At 41.3% G+C, this 22,617-nt stretch overlaps 1 protein-coding gene across 3 annotated transcripts in view; it reads right to left on the bottom strand.

The window, feature by feature from the left end:
• GLCCI1 (glucocorticoid induced 1) overlaps positions 1–19,714 on the bottom strand; it is a 55,993-nt gene extending 36,279 nt beyond the window's left edge. For 2 of the 3 annotated variants that reach the window (XM_030507755.1, XM_030507848.1), the window contains exon 1: positions 18,758–19,713. In XM_030507755.1, the coding sequence (XP_030363615.1) occupies positions 18,758–19,220 (463 nt within the window). In that variant the 5' untranslated portion in view covers positions 19,221–19,713. Of the gene's footprint in view, positions 1–18,757 lie in introns of all 3 variants that reach the window. The other variant, XM_030507930.1, reaches the window with a different exon arrangement.
• Between the last annotated feature and the right edge of the window lie 2,903 nt (positions 19,715–22,617).

Here is a 22,617-nt window from a genome sequence, read left to right as displayed (position 1 = left end):
TCCATATTATTTACAAGATCCCAATACAGGCCTTAGCAAGCTGAAAGCATGTGACTGTCTATTTCCCTCTGATACAGCTCAGGTCAAGACAGCTACCATGTTTATCTTCATTCATCACAGCGGCTGCAATCTTTGACTCCTCCCTGTACTGCTCTTCCCATACACCTAGATCATGGAATACTTTTTCCTGCATTTCATTTGGAAAGCAGAGAGTAGGGTGATTCATGAGATTGATGTGGGAAAGAACAGTTTTACAGCATGCTCTCTGGATCATCTTGCTTTATCCTTTAGGCAAAATTACTTCATATACTCGTTTTCTACACTTCATATATGCCAGCCTAAGCCTTACATTGCAGCTAGTGTCTATTTTGCTCACCCGTACTAAAAGAAGTTTGCAAGTGAGATTACTTTCAAGTTAGTCACATGCTATGCACTGATCTGACCCACCAAAACCCTTCTTGCTGCTTAGAACTTGAGAGCAGATGTGCTAGCGCACTCCTGAGCCCAACCATGGCCGCTAACCTCCACACGCATTTTCTCTTTGTGTATCATCTATAACTGCTGGACCTCAAAAGGCAGACTCCATCACCAATGCTTTATACAGCATTCAGAGTAGGGCATAGCTTGCACTAATACACATGCTTTTAGTATGATATATGAACATGATAATGTTAGACCATTTTAGGGAAATGTAGAGCTGCTGAAACACTTCATTAGCTACTGATTTTAGGTGAAGAGTTCTAAATAATGCTATGAATTGGAAGTGTAACAGTAAATCATGCTGCCTTCGTAGAACATAATTGTTTTGACTGCCTTAGCTATAAATCAAATCCCTACTATTTCAAACAGATCAATCATCACAGGATTTCAACTGTAACAAATCTGCATTTTACAAAAGACTTTTGAACTATTAAAAGTAAAGAAGTCTGAAATCCAAGATAAAGGTAACAAATTTTTAACTTAAAACCTGTATTTACTTATACACTGAAACACATTGTACCTAAAGGGTGCATACCTACAAAGCATTTTTCCAACCTTCACTGTCATGTTATGGCACTATGCTACTCTCCTGGGTAGCCCGGGTTTTGAAAATTTCTCCAAAAGTCAAATATCTAAGTAGTTATGTGTGTTCTAAAAAACAACTTTTAGAACAAGTTACAGACCATGCAAAGGGAAACTGACAAGACAATGCCTGAAGATTAGGAAATAAGGACTAAGCATACTTTTGCAAACTTTATATTAAATAGCCTTGCTGAAAAAAAAAAAAAACCAACCAAAAAAAACAAAGCCCAACACACACAAAATATATACAACCAGAGACCAAACTAAGGTCTATGTCTTGCTCTACACACAGAGGAAAGGCAACAGCAATCCCAACATGAATAACTCACATAATTCCATTACAACTGAATGGAAACAAACATCAACACAAGTTACTACAATTATATTTTTCCATGGTAATCTTGGAAGTAGACTGTTAAACCCTAAAGCCAGGAGAGGGAAATTGGAAGATAAGGTCTCGTAAGACCCTACTACTCGTCAGTATTTTTTTGAATTACAGGCAACAAACCATTTCTCAACTGCATAAACAATCCAAGTTAACACTAATTTAATACCAACCCTACTCCATTGTTGTCTGTGCTCCTTCCATCTATTTTGAGATGGCATGTAGAGATGTGTGAACATACCTAGTGAAGTGACTCACTGAGTGAAACAAAGAAAACTAAAATGCACCCCCAAAAAAGTCACGCCCCATTACAGGCAGAGTTGGCAAAATATAATGGGCAGAAACAACCACAGGAGAGTGAGAAGGAACAACAGGGTTGTAGCAGCACTAAGGTCTGTCCAATAATAGTTTTAGCTCTCACCCGTTCATGACATACCTTTAGATAATGAAAAATAAAGAAGGGATCTATAAGCATGAGATTTGAAGGAACTTCTACAAATCAGCATCTGACAGATTGTCTTGTACAGTAATGTGCTTAAAGATGACAGGATGCTGCAGAGAGTAGTGTTGAACGGGACCACAACAGCGATGGCTCAGAACAGCTTAAATTGTTTTCCAAATATTAAAACTGCTCTCAGGATTTATTTCTTAATTTTGTTTTTCTCACCTCATTATAAGTCTGGCTTCCTGCTACTCTAGGCAGCTACTACAGAACTTTCACTTCTCCCCAAACTTTCATTACCAGTGGGATTTTGATGCTACTATCATGAATATCCCTCTCAAAGACAAATCACTTCCTCCAGATGGAAACCCCATGCTCCAGTTTTCTCACAGAAGCAAAAAAGAAAGAAAATAAATACATAAATAAAATGCAGCAAGTACCATCTGACATCTGAAGCCCTTCAACATCTCTTGAAGTTAGCCAACAGACTTCAGCATTCAGAAGTGCTTCATCAACATTCAGAAATTTCTAAAGGTAGAGACTGATTTTCCCTAAGTTTCAAATTATACCTCATATGACAATATCAGAGTGCAAGAACGGATTTTACTGCAGTGGTAAGTCAGAACAATTCTGTTGTCTTCATCAGTGAGATGTGACATACCTCACAAGGAGCTCAGCCCTACCTCCAGAACAAGTACACTTAGGAACACAGCACATAAGCACATAGATAACCTGAAAGTTAATCTAGAAATTACAAAAGCAAGATGTACATTCATAGGAAAGCAAAATACCTCATGTGTTCTTTAAAATATGCTACAAGTTTTAATGGCATCTATTTAAGGGCTATTACTATATATTTCTAGTCATAAATGATGTTACGCAAAATGACACAATGGTCCACCTGAATACTACAGCTGGTGAAATTCTGTGTAATCCTACCTTCCAGCAGGAATCAACTAAAATAAACTGCATGAAATCATGACATTACGGTTCTGCACGCTGCATTGAGAGCCAAAAGAATTCTAGTTATACCACCTAGACTGACTGAAAAAAAGGTTTCCATTTCTCTGCCAGCAAAATGTAATTTAGTAAGAGACTAACACATGACAGCTCTTTTGAAAAGGACATAGGGCTCAAATAAAACCATCTGCTACAGCTCTAAAATGAAGAGATCGCTTTCCCATCCAACATAGAGGCAGCTAACCTGCACATAATCTCAAAGCCATGTTCATAGTCCATTTTAGCTTAAATAATGCTTTCTGCCATGCGTGCAATGAGGAAAATCACCTGCAGCAGAAGAGTGAGACTGACAGCTAGCATTCGTACATTGTAATAACTGCTTCAGCTAAATCCACCAGAGCTCATCTGTCAGCATCTTTTCTTCCCATCTCTCTTTCAGCAGTTAGCAGATGCAGTTCAAATTTGGCCAAAACTTTTCCAGTTGCATTCCTGCATGGATATATTCAGCTTAAAAAGACTAAAATTATCGTAAGAACTTCTCGGATGACACAGATTCCTCTCAAGTGAAAAACATGAAATAAAATTCATTGTTTCCTAAAACTAGGAGTATTAATATTGTCTTCTCATCATCAATGTCAGTTAACTGTGACACACCCCTGCCAAAATGCTAGACAACATTCTTGCAGTAATATCTTGATTTTTTCTTGAAAGTTCATCTATAACTTAAACTATTTACCCAAGACAGTCAAGTCACCACACCATGAAATATCAGTACTGAATTCCACAATAAAGTTTAATGAGATGTTGTTCGGTTGCTAACACTCTGCAGAGCCTTCTGATTCACCTTCAGAGCCGCTAGTGGAATGAGTTCCCAAGCTTTGTTCTCATCCATTCCTAAAGAATTTCAGATTTTACCTAGGAAATGAATACTGACTTCAGAAGAATTATCTCCAAAAATACAGAAGACTCTTGGAAGGACTCGCTTTGATGAATATCCTAGTCTGCTTAAGACTCTTTTTAAGAGCCCTGAAGTCAGAGTTCAAGTTGTCTGGCTTGAAGAAGACGCATCATGTTATGAAGGAGTATATACTTTTAGGACATTCCTACTAGACATGACAACAATCTGCAAAAACAATTATTCCGAGGTGCCTGTGTGAATGCCTCTTAAATAATGAAGTATGTGGGAACGCAGCATGGGAAATCACAAATTAGAAACAGAAAGCTGAATATTAAGGAATGGTGACCCACAGTAACTACTAAGAATGACGGCCCAACACTGAAGTCATATTTACCCCAGCAGCAGCTGATGATGACTGACTCCCCATGTCTAGTCAAAAGTCCCTTCTTTTGTTACACCTTCTACAAGCATGAAAAAGGATACTTCACTCTTGCTTGCTTCAGACTACAATTCCTTGAGTACTACAAAAGTACACTTGCAGATACAAGAGAAGGAACAGTCTCTAAAGAGACTGGTCGAGGATTTTTTTCACTTTTTCGTTTGTTTTTCCAGTGAGTATATAGTGATAATGTACTGATTCCTGAATATATATTTAAATGGCCTTTCCCACCTCCAATTAGGTAGGTAGATGGACAAGCTGGTGTATGTTTATTTGCCGAATTCGTCAAAACACTGAATAATGGGGATTTAGAGGCCACTCCAAAAAAATATTTCAATCTTCATTCTCAAGAAGGCTTTTCTATTGTAAGTGGAGCCAAAATCTCTCATGAAAAAGATTAACAAGGGATTTGGGGTCCCTGGAAGTTTTACTCTACAAGATAGATCTACTGGCTCAGAAGATGTTTCCCAGTTGCCAGTGACTGATGGACCTGTGTCTGACCCAATCTGCAAACTGGTTGAATGAGTGCATTAACAGTTCAGAGTGGTGCAGAACAACAAAGAGCATACTGTTTGCTATATACTATTCAGACAAAATAACGAAAAAATAGGATTTTAAATAGCAACTTGAAAAACACAATACTCTAATATGTAATTGAAGGGAAAAAATGTTATTGCACTCTTCCTTCTGTAATTTCAAATTAAATCTCTTTAATAACTTAAAACAAAGCAAAAAACTAGTTTTTTCAAACATGTAAAATGCAGCACAGTGTTTTGCTACCAAAAGGATATTTGTAAGAGGATATATATAATAGGAGATGGTCATTTTAAGTTACCTTCCGATATATCTCATAATACTGTACATTCATTCAGCTCAGTAAAATGTCTGTCTTTATTATGGTTTTGATTCAGTTTTATCAACTTCAGAAATTACTGCCAAATTTCTGTTTTTAGAAACCAATACAGAGGATGACATTCTGAAGTAACTAAAGGGATTGACACAATCCACTCAATTTCTTCTTATTATCCATAACACTGAATCAACAAAAATAAAGGCACAGGATAGCACCATAATCTAACCAAGGCTCCAGCAACCACACTGACCAAACATAAAGCAGTTCACTTGAGATTTGAGACCTTTTCAGAGATCGAAGTCCCTGAATGATATGCTTTCTATATCCAAGATTTTTCAGGAAAGGAAACAAGAAACAAAGAAAACAAACAAGCAATAACAACAAAAAAGAAGGAAACCAGTCCTCACAGAGGTCATTTAACAGATTGGTAGTCATGGCAAATTTAGTTTTGTACCTGACAAGGCTTACAAGAATTTAAACTGAACTACATTAAACAGCAAGTCTATCAATACAAGAGGTAACCTATACTGGGAAAACAAACCAAAGCCCAACCAGCTTGACCTTTCAAAGGAAAAGTGTAGACAAAGACCAACAGTAAGGGTTTATAGTAATTAACCATACTAAGTTATCTTTTATAGCCCCCATGACTAAGCCACCTAGAAAGGGAAGAGGTCTTCTGACTAGTCACTGAATCCAATGGGTAGACGAAGGCATTTCCTTCCATCAAGGAGGTGCTATGCAGGACTCTTCAAGGACATACAGCTCTACTCACATAACTGTACCGGAAGGCACAGTGCTCAGAGCTAGGCTATGGATACATGGAGGAAGAAGGACAGATGGATGGATCCGTAGCTGGATCTGGAGCTATGAAATTTAACTGGAGCTATGGCTGACTCAAAATCTTGGTTGCCTATGCTTGCATGATGAAGTATGGTCTCTGCCTCATTTCCCTATTCCACCCAAGTACAGGTCATATAAAATGTGACTACACGTATCTTTCAGAAGTCAGATTTTGTTCATGGCAAAATTCCCGTTTAAAATGAACATTATCCTTAGAGATCAAGCATAGAAAGAATGCTCTTATCTCAGTAAGAAAAATAAACAAAGTACAAGGAAGAAAGCTTCGGCTCTCCAAAACTAAGTCATTCTTATAACAAAGATTACTGCTGGCATGTATAGGACCTGTATACAAAAGACGAAGCATTTAATATCACAAAAGCCTGCTTTGTTCAACAGATGTGACCTACATACTTGCACTCTAACAGAACACCAGGTAGGTTAAAAAACCAATTCCAAACCTTTCAGATTTTTATGTATTTCACATTTTTAGGATGTATTTTTCTTTCAAATTTAAACACTACACAAATACCTAAACTTAGTATCATTTAATAAAGTATCTAAGAATTGTTCCCACTTTAAAAAGCTAAAACAAAATTCATTTGGGCTCAGAAGTACTTGGGAAAAAGAGCACATCAAAACAAACAACCAATCATTAACTGTTGTGCACTTCTGCAGGTACAGAGAATTTTCTTCATTTTAGTTCATGAATTTAGATCTGGTGAATGATAAATTCATCCAATATTGAGAAATGAACTGGGAACCAAAAAGAGCACTAAAGCTGTTGTTTTTTCCTTCTTCCAGTTTATTAATCATTAAAATCTTGGAAGAAATTATGAACACATGCAATTAATTCTGTAACTAAAAATAGTACTACCTTTGTTGAATAAACTTGACAACTCTGAAGGGATTTTGTTGTTTTTATAACAATACTAACAATTTAACAAAATGTAGAAAAGTGAGGGGTTTGTACACCTTTAATCTAATTCCACTTTCCACCAAAATGCAGCTGGACATACTGCGAATAAAAAAAACTAAAAAAAAAATCAGAAGGCATAATTCACCATTTTCACAATCAAAATACACAAAGAACTGTAATCAATGCACAATGGGCTATGCAACGCCATCGTAATGATCACCAATGATGAGAGATAGAAAGCATCTCCGAGCTAGAGCTGACTATACTAAAAAAGAATAACACTTTTTTGGAAAATAGAAACATAAAACCAGATTAAAACTGATTGCTCGCATCAGGCTGCCCAACTTAGCTGATTAAATAAATTATCTTTTCATTATCAGTTAAGTCATAGAAACAAAGGACTAGAAACAACCACCTAAATCAGGAGCCCAGTTCTCAACTATCACTGACAAAACACACATAATCACTTAAAAACAATTACAGACTCAGTCTTAGAGCACCTGACTATTTTGCCCCCCACAATTTCTACAGGAAAAATAATGCCCATTTCTGTTCTCTGATGGTGTCAGGCCTTCTTAGTTTTCCACATAAACATGCACATTGTCAAACCAATTCACCCATTCACATCCTAGTACTAACTTAGAGCTCTTCCTTCCCGCCTTTCCATCTCCTTCCCTGCCCACCTGTCCTCAGAGAAAACACTGTATTTTTATTCAGAGCATATTTTTTCATTGCCACACGGTTAGTGTAACCTAGCAGTCCTTCAAGTCTGCTCCAGTTTGATTTTACCTTTTCTAAAATGTGGAGTACCAGAACTGTGAGAAGTTTCACAGACAATGTCTCAGCAGGCCCCTGTGTTGCTCATTTGTGCAAGACCTGACCTGTGCCCAGTACTTTCTCAGTAACCTCAGGTTGGCAGTTTAGAGATCCCACCATCACCCAGCTCCACCCTCCAGAACTTTCAAATTACATGCTCCCCCTTAGAGGAAAAGATAGTCTGTTCAAGTACAACCTCACATACATAAATCTCAATTTTTTTGCTTTTAAATCTCTCTTTTTGAAATTATTATTTCAATTCTCAAGGTCCTTCAACTCTTTTTGCATAATCTTCCTGTGTACTAATTAAATCTCTCAAAATTCATCAATGGTTTCATCACCCTAATTTTAAAATTTGCCTAAGCAGATAAGATCTACTTCCCGTCTAGAAAATCAGTTCTCTTATCAAAACCACCAGGTTAGCATGACACAATTTGGAAAGCTCATTTTGCACTTCAACATCTCTTCCTGCTTTCCACCATCCCTTAGGATTTCTTCTGAGGTTTCACCTACAACATGTTAGATCAACGGATCTCTGTAATTTAGACTGGACTCAATGCCTTCCTTGGCTATCTATACTCAAATGGTGTCACCTCCTTTTCAGAAGATTGCCTTAGAAAGCTGAAGGTAAGCATGAACTTCTGAGTAGGCTTTTCTAGAACCCTGCTATAAAGATGACCAAATTGACTTTATTAAAATATGCAAACTGTATTTATCATACTCTTGGTAATTTCTAATTCCAAATTACCCTCTCCCTTGAAATGTCTTTATTTTTCCTTTGTGGTTTTTTGTTTTTTGTTTATCTTCCTGTGTTAAAAATCACTGCCCTTATTGGAAGTTAGTAACTTACACTTTGTTACGGTGAGTACAAAGCATTGACTAAATATCTGTGCTGGGGGATTTCTGCTAACATTCCTTGATTTTGAAGCCATACATTCCATCAAATCAGTCTTAGGTCATCCTTAATCTTTTTTTTCTTGGTACCAAATGGTGCAACTACTTTTTCCTTGTTTTTCTACTCGCGTGTTTCTATTATCTGTCCTAAAGCATGCAAAGTCCAAGTCTGTCCAGGTTTCAGCTACGATTCACTTTTTGATTGACAATGTGTCAGTCTTTCCTCAGTTCTTCCTGCTGTATCTTGCAGCCTTCCTGCTTACTCCTAGCAGCCTTTTTGGGATGTGTCCATGCAACCAGATCACATCCTTGAGTTTTTCTGACGTTTGAAAGATTCCAATAGTGTTTACATTTTTCATTAAGGCAGATCCTCTCTGTATTCATCAGAACAACCTTGTTTAGCCAAATTTTCAAACTATTTCCTTCTGAAATCTGAAGTGTTATTCCAGATTTTTTCATTTTAGAACATACCTCTATGTAAGATTTTTCTTTTCCCTTGCTGTATATGCATGTAAATTTGCATTATTAAAAAAGGCCTGATTGTAGAAAAATCTAACATTTATTGTATATACAGTGCCAGCACACCCATTTCTTCTGCTTCTCCCAGATTTTGAGTTGTCAGATTCAGCAATTCCTATCTTCAGTACGGCTAAACTGAGTTTCTATTATAATTCTCGCAATCAAAAGATCTCCCTGGATCCTACAACTTCATATTAAGCATTATACACATCACTAAATAAAATCATGAGACTCCAATCCTCTTAATAGGCTAATTCCTCCTTTGGAAGAACTTAAGGGAGATGTATACAACAGTTCCACAAAATTAATATTTTAAACAATGTATGGACTGCACACTTCAGTACACAACTTGGTTTAAAAGCATGAGTCTCTCTGTTTCTACAGTAATGTCCAAAGGTTATTTGGACCTTCAGTGTGGACAGCCTCCCAAATTGAGTATGTCTCTCCAGTCATTGCCTTGTATGGAAATTTCTGAAATACACGTTACTTTTAAACATGCATGAGTTAATTCCATTTTGCCCATGACAAATTTTTCTCTTCCAGATTAGGGCTTTTTCTTGTTCCCCTTGAAAAGAACATCAAGTATTTCAAATGTATTTCATGGCTTCTTTGTGGGGGAAGAAAACATTGCAAAGATTAATATTTGGGGCAAGGTATCTGATACAACAAAGGAGCCACTGAAAGTGAAATACCAGAGAAATCACAGTATGAGAGTAAGCACGTCTCAGGGTATTCCACTATCAATTGCCACAATTAAGCAAACACAGCTATGAGTTAAGAATGAAAATTTCAAGGCCTTGAACAGAAATCTACTTCTGTGAAGACAGCTTCTCCTTTAACCTGGCAGCTTCCCAACTACTGTGTAAACCTAAGTCTTATTCTGCATTCTTCAGCAGTTCGCTGATATTTTTAGTCACACTGTTCAAAGTCTGTTCTGGGACACTCAGCAAAAATCTGGGTTTAATTTTTATTGAGCAAGTCAATTCTCCATTACTTCGAAAAGCAGAAAGTTAAGATATCATGTATAACAAAAATTTTGAATAATAGATGATTTAGTGGATATGAAGGTGTGACACCTAATTGCAGAGTGTCAACACTGCAAAGCCACTTAGGTTTTGCAATGTACTTTCCAGGGCTTCAGACTGATCAGCTGACATGTGGCGCTGAATTTAATCTGACTCCATGTGGGAACTGCATTCACCAAACCCAGACCGTACCACACTGATACCTGCTGTAGTCCTCGGGACCTTCTAACCCTACGGGGCTAATGAGCGCTGCCATCCTGTGCAAGAGGAGTGCTATTGAGACCACGTTAAATACCTACAGAGACCCACAGGTCTTGTAAAGCCACTCACATGCTGTGCGTCTCCATGGCCTGAGTTCTAGGAACGTGGTGCAAAATTTAAGGTTTATCCAGCAACATTTCTGATCCAGCATGGCTACAGCAACTGTACTGTTACCCCTGGAAGCTCTGTGTTCACAAACCTGGCATTTATATCTGTGCCTAGGTAACATGCTCCCAAATAGCCAATGGCTGACTGCATGTCATGCTTTGAAGAGGTGAGCTTTGTATTTACAGGCTCATTTCTGCAGACTAGGATTAGTAGAACTAGCTAGTGATCAAGTACTGAATAACCATAATCTCTTTTCAGGTAAGAACACGTTATCTCCAAACCACAGCTTGGTTTCTAAATGGTGACAGATGTCAACAAATTATTAGTATTGATTCTTTTTGTTTAGTACTGCAGCCTAAGCACCTATATTAAAATGCTTAGCTTTCTCTAACCATGAAGCCTTTCTAAAAAATGTCGATATTCAGGTAATCCAGCTAACCAACCTTCACACAGTCTATCAGAACTCCAGAATAGGCACTGTACCCCGATGCACCACAGATTAAAAGGCACAGGATACAACAATACCCATTTTGCCATACATCTAATCTGTTCACAACCAAGTGATTACTGTTACAGAAAACACCTCCAAAAAGAGACATTTAATACTTAAACAAAATTAAACTTCATACAGCTACATAATGAGTTTCACGTTTGTAGCATGAATGCCAGTCATCTTGCAATGACAGGTCAAGCCAGTTAGATACGAGTGTTAATTCTTGAAATTCAGAAGTGTGTTTACAACTAATCTTCTTGCTTAATGCCTGGTGGTGAGAGTGTAGGAAAGAAGGATGAAGCTAGACCTCATTCATACAGGAGACTTGTGCAGTTCAAGGAACGGGACGCTTAAATTATTATTCCAGTTTAGACTATCTCAAGGCGGAATAAGACTAGAATATTCTACAATGAATTTTAGATTATTCAAAAAACACAATGGAACTGCTATTGTACTGTTCTTAGCCACCATTCTTATGGGCAAAATACAAGATACATTCTTCCTGAAGAGAAAACAAAATATGTAGCGTGGGTAAAACTAGATTCAGGTTGTGCAAAACAAGTGGCATATAAGAACCGGTGCTGTTATCCATTTGTATTTGGGTTTGGAAATAATATCCATTGTGAACAGCTACTCCTCAATTTAGCAGCAGTGAAAGTTAAATCCTTATGAACACCAACATCTGTGTCATCATTTATTGTTTGGGCACATGCAACACTAAATAAGGTCTATCCAATACACAACCTTGTATTAGGGTTTCAAAACCCAAGTTTGTAACATTTTATGACCTACCGGGAGATATACAGCCTCCAAAGCAGCAATATTTAACATGGAAAACTAATTAACAGATCTACTACCATGAAAAATTAAAATTTTCCATCAAAATCATCTTCCATTGATCCAACACTAACTGGTTAGGTTAATCCCTACTTACAAATGGTTTGTGAAGAAAACAGTTATTGCTTGAGTGTAGACACCCACACCCTCTGGGTGTCTTTCATCCCCCCCATCAGAGAAAACAAATCTGTTTATAACAGCGGAGTACTCAACAGTTTGGTAGGATGCAGCGGCAGCTAAGAAGTAGTGGTGCAGATATCAAAAGAGCGGGAAAGGTGCAGAAGAGAAATGAACAGGACAGGGCAGAGGCAGCATTACAAGGCCAGAGACAGCAGGCTGAAGGCATTCCCCAGCATGGCCCCACTTGGCCTGGTTGGGTTTCCTTCCCCAAGGTAGACTACATGCCCTCTTCTGTCTAACAGCAGAAGACAGTCTGAGCAGAGTCATCATCAGACAGTCTGTGGAGACCATGTAAGGGAGCAGCTCTGGCCTTAAGCCCATATTCACACAGCTGGGAGAGCAGGAAAGAGTTCCTGAGAGAGCATGTATTTCAGTTTCAACCATGAGTGAGTGTTTCCACGGACGAGATCCTAGCTTTGGAAAAATAACAGCTGGAGAGACAGTCTCGCCATTCAAAAGGATTGATATTACACACTGTATCATGATACTCTGTGTGGTATCCATACTGCAGAAGTCTCAAATTGTGGTCCCTTTCAGTACCCATCAGCTACTTTCAAGCTTTAGGATTTAACTTCCAATTCAAAAATAGTCCTAACACAAACTAGTGGCTGTGAACTTCAGAGTCAAATCATGCAGGGAAACATTTAAGCATAACTGAAGAACAATTAAGAAGTTTGAAACGTAAAAACTAGATTAAGTACAAACACCCATTTTTCTTCACTCTAATCTCCAGTTCTCTACATTTTGCAATTGCCCAAACCTCAAAAATGGTGACATGAAAGAAAAGGGGATAATCTCAGGCTGATAAGTTGCTGTGGATATATCCCTTCTAATGATGAGATGCAAATATTATTTTACTTGCCTGAAAATGCCTTAAGCCATTGTTTAGGCTCTACAGGTTTATATGAGAGGCAGTGTTGAAAGAGAGGGAACTCCATGCATTTAAATACTAACATTAAAGCAAGATGATGATCATTAATACAGTTAACTATCTCAAGTCTTAAGCAAAATTTTCTAGTTATGTATCTTTACTACAGGATTCTTTTCTTTTTCCATTAATAAAAGATACTTCTTAAGAAATGCCAGTCAACGTTTCAACCTTACTATATTAACAACTTTGCCTGAACATATGCTAAATCCATAGAGAATTAACTATTGTGTTAAGTGTTGGCAATGCTTTTCTCTATTGAAGATATTGCCAACCAATTTAAATAGGAACTGTGAGGGAAAAAACACAAACAAACCAACCACACAACAGAACAACTATTACCTTCTTCAGATGAAGATAATGACTCAACTGATGAAGTCACATAAAAAAAGCACTGCAAATATTCACTTACACTGAAACATTGAGGAGCATATAGTTTATTTCCAATAAGTTTTGCATTGTTACAACTATTGCTTTCAAGTTCAGGTTGAACTGAAATTTTAGAGTTACTGCATCAGTTATCTGTTTCTTTCATTATGGTATCTAGAGTAGTAGCATAAACCCTATCTTAAAAACAAATACTTTCACACTGTGAATTTTTGTAATATAGCAAAGCTCAACAACTCATCATGTGTCAGTCTCTACTCAGCAAACACTGACCCTTTTTGTAAGATTCTGAGATACATTCCCTTGATCTACCCTCCTGCATTTTCAGATATGTTTAAAGAACCTCCATTCTTTCCATGACCATGGGAAGGGACAAAGCCCAGGAATCATGCATTTCAGAAACCACATTTCGGTATTAGTCACTGATTTACTACACATGGATGTTGGCAACTAACTTCACTTTGGCCATACGTAACACAGTAACACTTGCTAATGTCCAAAGGATAAGAATTAAAGGTCAAGTAGTGATTTAAAAAGATATATGCATTGACTTAATATTATTTTTTTTCCATGGGGAAAGGGAGCGCTTTCTTAACAGCTAATGCCTTGCTACAATGCTATTCAAGTTCAATGGAGAAAGTATCTTCCTATTTTTCTTTCCTGCAGTTGTTTTCACACCTGAAAGAAGCTCAATTAATTTGTCTTATGAAACGTATTTATTAAGGACATCTAATATACTGTCACCATTTAAAGTAATGTTAAAACATGCAACTAAAAAGCCTCTGAGTTCAAGACAACTGGTTCAAATTTAGCCAGTATCTTCTATTTCACCATATTGTATTCCAATGAAAGCTATTTTGGGACGAGAGAGGGAGAAAGCTGGAGCAAAACCATTTTGGCCATACAATTATGGGAATACTGCTATTATTCAGGCATCAGGAAATAGGAAGCGTCACAAAAATTACTTCCTTACCTACATTTGTTAGAAATAAAGATCTTCTTGATCTCTGGTATAAATCCTTATGATGCCAAAATATTGGATGGCTTGAATCCAGGATATTAAAGTAGTTCTGCCTTTTGAAGTCTGAAGTTTGCTTTTTTTTTTTCTAAATACTGATATCCTTTACAAGTCTAGAGATCAGCAATATAGCCTGTCTTACTCCACTCCTCACTCCACTAGCCTTTTGTCTACTACCATAACAGATATACATACTTATTACTCAGAACTGGGCTACACACTTGTTTTTGCATCTTTTTCAATTCTTCTCTTTTCCTAATGTGGACAATGCCTCAGGAGTTATTTTGGGAAGGTATTGGGAACCCTTAACTGCCAAATCAATTTCAATATTCTTCAGATGCCCTTAAAATTAACCTTTGCCTCAAAATTTGATGTGGGAAAAAAATTTGTGCTATGAACTTGGTAAGTGAAAGTTAGAAAAATATGAAGCATAATATTACAGTACCACCAGTTAACACTAAACAAATAAAAGCATTTGATGAAAACAATATTGAGCTTGAAACATACAGAAGTCATTTACACCCTCACTGTATACAAAATATCGCATACCATGTGAAAAAAAAAACAGAAGTAAACATCTCATGCTTATATACGAACTACTTTACAGAACAACAGAAACTACAAATTTTATCCAGGTAAGGCAAGAAAGGAAACAACTTGCTTTTTTCCTGTAAAACACCAGTGTTCACAAGCAGTATTTCTTTGACCTATTCAAGGGGGTGTTTTTTTATTATTATTGGAGTGTCCTTCATCATAAACCACGCAGCTTCACATTCTGTTGACATTACATTTATGTGATCAGAGATCTATCAGATATATTCCCTTTAAGAAAACCATGTGTTGTTACATTCAACCATACACTTTACATTACCGACTCTCCAAAACATGAATACATGTATATAAAAATGTATCTACTATAAAAATGTACCTACTAATAAGGAAAAAACATGTTTAAAAAAAAGAGAAAGAAGAATGGAGGTTTATCCTATGATATCTGAAGTTTTTCTTCCCTCTTTTTCCTTTTTAGCATCTTGAAATTACTCTATACTACCTGATTTTTCATCAATTCAGTATCAATACTGACCAAATACAAATACTGGCATTGGTGGTTTCCTTTCAGCTACAAATCCCCAAATTAGCTTAAAAAATGATCAAATTCTTAAAGTTTCAGTTCTAAACACGCAGGAGTTTACTGCAGAACAGAAACATTTACAGCATCCTAGAAAGAAAGGAGAGAAAAGATGATGATGCCAGAAGAAACGGAGCATGCTGCTTTCATTCATATAGTAGTGATGTCAATGCCTGCAATGGTAGTTACTCTGACCTGTAGAGGCTCTGAGCTGGAGTGTTTTCACAGAAATCTCCTTTATAAAAAGGAAAACACAACTCTGGCAAATCACTAAAATATCCACAAGAAGATGGTTTAGTAGGATAGCCAATTCAAGGAATTGATAGTGGAAAAGGCTGGAAGGAGGTAAGGAAGGGGCAGGTGTCTTAAGCAAATTAAAACATCTATCCATCAGAATCACAAGCAGCCTCCAGCACAAGCATATTTGTGAAACGATCCAAGTCAGACTGCAGAGCCAAAGACAAACAGATCCCCTGCACTGGTGAGAAAAACGACAGGATTATACCTAGAGCCTAAGCTCACATTTTACAGCAGTGGGAAAGGGTTCTGAAAAAACTGACAAAAAAAACTTAATCAAGTCGTTTCCCCAAGACTTGCATGCTGGTAACAACTATAAATAGCTGGAGTAGCACATTGTTTAACAAGCTGCAGCAAGATGGTCCATGTTTGAAAACAGAACATTCTTATTCCCCCCCCCCCAACCCTCCATTATTACTGCAGCAGCCCTCCAGTTTAGCAATCAGTTTTCTACATGCTACATCACCGTACAAACACCAGTTTTAGTATCCATACATCATGTACTAAAACGCTGAGAACAAGCAGGGGAACAAAGACAAAATCCTGCCCCATGGCATGCAACTATATTCCAAATTGTGTAAAACCAGCTCTAGGGGTTTTTTTGGGGGGAGGGAGGGGTGATAACCTTTTCTCATTTGCCATACTGAAGAAATAGGGTATCTTATTTCCCTCGCCCACTAGAAAATGGTGCCTGTATTTCGGGTAAAATAAAGCTGTTGACGTGTGCAATTGTGGTCATTATTAGGGCGATCACGTTGTTTTCATTCATTCATTCAGGATTTGCTAGAGGATGTCAGCTTCTGCAGCAGCAGCTGGCTTGACCTGGAGGAGGGGGAACAAATTCCTCGCAGTGCATACAGATTACAGGGTGCATTTCTTGACGGGCCATTTATGATTTTATACATCGCACTCATTACACCAAATCAAGTCATGGATGCTGCTAACATGGTCCACCATGAGGCAAGCACAAACAAGTTTAATGATGGAAAAGTCACTCAGGACTAATCTATAGTCTGATTTATCAAGGCTAAAATAGTCCTCAGATGATAATGACTGAGACCGCTTTCTAAAATTAAAATTTCACCCCCAACAAAAAAAAAAAATAAATTCTGTACACAAGGATGAAATACTTCACAGCTTTGCAGTATTCTTCCTTGCTTGCAGGTAACTGCCCACAGGCCCCCCCCTTCAACACACCTTAAGCGTAGACCTTTACACAGTGCACCACTACAATGCTTTCCTCCAGGTTCCCATAATTAAATAATTTACAGTATCCAGCACAATCGCTCTTCCTATGCACCAACTTTTTGGTTTGCCTAGTTTCACCATGAGCATTTTGCAAACGTTAAAGAAGGAAAAAAGGGATATCTACATTCAGTATTTCACACAGATGGAAAAGTATGATCTTTAAAATTTTAAATAGAACTTGAATGAGGAAAAACCACTGAAGCTCAATTCCATTCTCAAGCATGCAAAAACTTCTGCATAAATAGATGATCTTTTTGAGACCTAAGTTATGAAGGATCTCTGTTCAGATTATAACACAACCCATTTGGTCATCTGCATAAGCACAAATACTGTGCAGGATAAATTAACTCCACACGTAACTGGCAGTGACATTTTGCTCATTTGCAAAACGCTGCCTGTGTCCTAGGACTGTTTCGATGACAGATTCACCGAAGTTACACATACTACAGATTGTAAGGTTTTACTACACATTAAAACTGAAACGGGTGGGGGCGGGGAGGAGGTAACAGATTCTGCTGCTACAAAACACACTGGCCACCAACACAGATCACAGTTTGCCACACAAATGAAACACAGGAAGACTTCAGGAAGCAGCAGCTTGCAGAACAAGCAAGGGGTACTGAACCACATAAAACATGCCCAGAAAGAGATGATGTGTGATACCTGATCGCTACAGCAGGGTAAAATAAAAAGTGCATTTAGTCCAATTCATTCAACTGCTAAAGTGATGGGGGGAAAGAGAGAGAGGGAGGGAGAGGGGGAGGTAAGATGGCCACTGCCACTTTAACACATTCAATAATTTAACAGACAACCTGACGCAGGTTAAGTTGGACTTGCTGGGAATCAATTTTACATTTTTAACTTTACAGGCCTATTTCCTACGTTGGGGTTTTCTAAGTTTTGTTCGTTGGCTTGGTTTCTTTATACAGTATCTCAATGAGTCAATACTAAATATCACAAGGAGACAGACTGTTATTTGTTTTTAAGCATCTCAAGATGGGCACTGCCTTTTTGTTTTGGAGTCTGTGCTTGAAAACATCATATACTTTAACCTAAGATGTTATAAAAATGCAAGTCCTTAACAAACCGAGCTCTGCAGAAAGGAAGAGCGTTTGAGGCTCGGTTTTAGCACACACTTCAGAACTGGGTTGTGACACCCCAGATATAAATCTAACCTATTAACAACCCGCACTAAATAATTACACCTGTAGACAGGGAAGCGGGTTAATTTTAGACTCGTTGCTCTATTACACAGCTACACTTCCAGAGCCCCGGCGCAAGGGCAGGAAGGAGCAGGAGCCCCTGGCTACTCTCCCTCGCAGAGGGGCCGGGGCACCGCGGCGGCCTCGGGGGGTCGGGGGGGCTGTCGGGGGTCTCACTCCGCTCCGCTGGGCAGGCGCTCCCTCCTTTGGGCGCCGGAGGGGGACGGGGGTGTTTTTCCTAAGCTGCATCTCCACCTCGCCCCAGGAGGAGGATGACATTTAAGGAGTCGCTCCCTCCCCGTGGGAAGGCAGCGGGACGAGGGGCTTTCCCTCCTGGCAGAGAAAACCCGGGCACGACACCTGCCCCGCTCCCCGGGGTAGGCATTAGGGCTCACCCTCGCTCCCCCACCCGCTCTCTAAGACTCCGGGCAGGGCTGCTCCCGTTGGGCCGGACCGGGTGTCCCCCCGGCCCTCACCCGCGCTGGCCCGGGGGAAGGGCAGGGCGCACCCCCCCACCCCAGGGAACCGAGGCAGGGAGTGCCCGTAGGCAGGACGGCCCCAGCCTGGCCGGCACCCCCGGGGGGCAGGGAAGCGGGACGGGCTTTGTCCCGGTGCTTTACCTCTGTACACTGGGGAGCTGGGGCTCCGTCTCTCAGGTGAGCTGCTCCTCCTGCTGCTGCTGCCGCCGCCGCTCTCCGGCGAGCGCCGCTGCCTGCCTTTCACCCTGCCCGGCTCCGCCACGCCGCCTCCCGCCGCCAACGGCGGCGTCGCGCTAGGCGGCGGCGGGCTGCCTCCGCCGCGACCCCCGCCGCTGCCCCCCGGCCCGGTATTGCTGCCCACCGAGGCGGAGGGGGACCGTGTCGGACTGTGCTGGTTGCCCCGCAGGAGCTGGTACGGGACGGTCGCTCGTATGGGCTGGAGCAGCCGGCTGGTCCCCGCCGCGCCTCCCCCGGCGCCGTTACCGGGGCCCCCGGCCATGCCGCCACCGGCAGTGGGGGACCCGGCGGCGCCGCGCCTCATCCTCTGCGGCGGGGGCTGGTGGTGGGACGGGGGGGTCTGCGAGGAGCTGGAGGAGGAGGACATGGCGGGGATGCGCGGGACCCGACGGGGCACTCGCTCCGGCAGCTGCAGCGGGTCCGAGCTCAGCCCCCGGCGCCCCGCATGCACCGGCCGCGGGGGGAAGAGGAGGAGGAGGAAGAAGGGAGGGGGCGGGGCGGGACAAGCGCTTCACGGCCCGAGGGAGTCTCCGCGCCGCCTGCCCAGCTGCCCCCGGCGCTTCCTATCGGCGACGGCGGCTGCTCCCACGCCAGGCTCTGGCCATCGCTGCCCGCCCCAGCGTCGTGGGCACCGGGGGCGCTGCCGAGCCCAGCGGCCGCTCACATCGTACAGCGCTGCCGGCTCAGGGCGGTCGGCGGCGGGGCGCGACGAGGGCACACGGAGCCGGTGGGGGTCGGGTGGGGAGTGGCGGAGGCGCTCGCGGCCAGCTCCAGCTCTTGCCCCCACCAGCGCCCGGGAGCCGCGGCTACCACCATCCGCTCCCCACGCCGCCCTGCCTCCGAATGGCAACGCGCAGCCCCGGCACCCGGCCGCGACGGGCAGGGGCGGCAGGCACGCGCGCCTATTGGGCTCCACTACCGCGATATCTCAGCCTCCATTGGCCAGCGGCCCTGTCGCTCTCCGCTCTCAACCAATGAGAAAACGGCTCCCCGCGGCGGGGCGGGGCGGCGGGGCGGTCCCGCCGGCGGGGGAGGCGGGCTGAGGGAAGTGGGATGTGGCAGCCGCGGGCGGGGTGTGCTGCCCGCCGGGGCGGGCTGTGCGCGGGGGGCACGGCTCCCCCCGCCGGCCGGTCACCGTCCGCGGCTCCTGCGGGACGGTGAGGGGGTGAAGGAGCCGGCCCGCTGCCCGGCCCGCGGCGTCCCGACCCCGTCAGGGTCTTCCCTCAGGGCAGCGGACGATTTCTCCCCTCAGAGTTGCCGCCGCCTGGGCTCGGGATGCGCAGCCGCCTCGCTGGTTCCCCGCCACCCGGAGCGGCCTCCAGCGATGCCTGAGCTTGCAGGGCCGGGTAACGTGAGACTACCGGGCTGTAGTGTTAATGCGTGGAAGGGGAGGGCAGCAGCCCCCGGGGGTCTCAGTGAGGTACCAAGATGTGCTCTGGAGTTTGAAGTTGGATTTAGGAGATGCCGATTTAATACCAACCAAAGAGAGCAACTTCTCTGGACCAAGTCTTGCACTGCCTCTAATCCCAGGAGACTCACTACCTCTCGCCATGTCCTCCACTCCCATGCAGGGCAGGCTCAGAAACAGAGCCATAATTACCTGTGATGAAGTTTATTCACATCCATCATATGTGACTGACAATAATCTTCCTTTTGCTAAAAGATCAAGATGTTCTTCAAATTCTAATTAAATGCAGTTTCATCATTTCATGTAAGTGTATATGATATTTGTATGAAACTTTTCCTAATGTACATCCAAAAACCTCAAAGAATGTCAAGAAGGAAATAAAAAGTTCTACAGTGATACTAAGAAAAGTGCTTTTGTTTTGGGAGAAAGAGCTCCCACTAGATGAATGGGTAACACGAGACAATGGGACAGAAAGAAAATAAAGATTAAGATGACTATCTTGATAGCTAAGAAAATAAAGGCTATAAGATCAGAAAGACGAGCAGAGTCCACCAAGAGAGCAGTGTTTATGTTGGATCTGACACAAATAGGATGCTGATGGAGGTGAAGGAAAAACACAGTGAGTCCTCCTTCGTGGAGGGAGCCAGTGCAGTGTGATGGCCTCTCAGATTCACAGTGCAGGCTTCAAGAGAACAAAAATGACGACATAAAACATAGATAGCAGTAAAATGGTTGCTTTTTAACAACCTATATTCTGCTATATAAGATACTGACTCCCAATCAGTAATAAAGCAAAAGTGTCACCAGAATTAACTACATTCCTTGTACTCTTTTTGATTATATGATAAACACTCATAATTGTTTTATAGCTCACTTCGGGTTAGCAGAGTCACTATGTACTTCCAAAGCTGTTTGTACCTACCGTGACCCCTTGGTAGCCCAGGAACCAGTCAATAGTCCCAAGGAGAAACTGTATTCTAGGAAAATGCTTCTATTCATGGGCTGTTAACGAGCCTATGTTTGCACTAGCACCATTTGATGCAGCCACCGTGGTTATGTTACAGAAAGGCTCGGAATAATACACTGCACATCCACATGAACACATGCTCTTCAACAAACCTACTCCTATCAATTAATTTTAAGAAGCAGCAGCAACCATGTATTTTTCCGCTAGTCCAGTCTTGGTGTATGTTTTACTTTTCCTGCTAGCATGAGCCGAATTTGTTTGTGTAACTATGGTATAGAGCCTTTTCCTCTCAAGAATTTTGCACTGTGCTTAATCACAGCTTATGAAGTCTATCTAGTTTATTTTTTTTTTTGTGCTTCACTGCACTGGGATCAAAATGACTTGAAAACATTCACCTGTAGAAGTAGTCTGCCCACACTAACATCAGTGGTGTTTTAAAGAGTAAGCACATTTTCCTGTATCTGTAACTTTGTCAGATAACATTGCTGATACAGTAATGTCTTACAGACTGAAAATCGTTTGGTGTCAGCTGAGAGAGAAGGTGAATCTTCGACTAGGACAATAGCTGATATGCTGCAGTGATTGCTGGTGCTCAGAGTTACATCAGATTGAAATAAAGATGGACAAGTATAACTCTTGATTTTAGCTGCTTAGACACTATTCTACAATCCCTGCAAATACTTCCATCACGTTCTTCCCTGTCAAAACAAGTGAGATATTTGAATGGCAAGAATAGATACAGAAAGACAAGGTAAACATGTGATACAAGTAAATCCCACAAGCCCCAAAACAAAAACAACTCCCCAAATCATAGGACACAGCAAGTCTTCCTTTCCAAACAGAGGACCATGCCGCAACCTTTCAGTCCAAACTGACCCAACCCATCACCTGCACAGCCTTCAAAGCAAGTGAGGAAGAAGAGACTCACTGGGGCCACTTCCAGTCAAATTGTTAGCAGACACACCAACAGCTGTGCAGGGGAGACGTCTCTCCCCAAAAGTTAGTTCCATCTTCATCCCTTTCTTAGCTAGGGTTAGCGTACATAGTGTAACACCACCATGTACCCAGGAAACTGATTTTGGAAGACATTAAGAAAGTATTCTTCTGTGTTTTAAAATGGTATGCCAACTGCTGAATTTTTCATTATGTTTTTGGTCTAGGTTTCAGAGCACTTCCCTCTGGGAATACCATTGCTCTGCAATATTCAGAAGATGTAACAGGGAGAGTGAAGCAAAGACTGAGGTCCTACCAGCATCTTTGTATCTTTCAAAAATCCATGTTTGCCTTAAATACCTTGAGCCAACTTTTCAAAAGCCACATAAAAGGCGTTTCTTGCTTCTCATTTCCATTTTAAGAAACCACCTTGTCAGATAGCATGTGCTTAAGGGA

Source organism: Strigops habroptila, chromosome 1 (assembly GCF_004027225.2).
Source record: "Strigops habroptila isolate Jane chromosome 1, bStrHab1.2.pri, whole genome shotgun sequence".
In the NCBI taxonomy this organism is placed as follows: domain Eukaryota; kingdom Metazoa; phylum Chordata; class Aves; order Psittaciformes; family Psittacidae; genus Strigops; species Strigops habroptila.
This window is presented reverse-complemented; position numbering and strand designations above follow the sequence as displayed.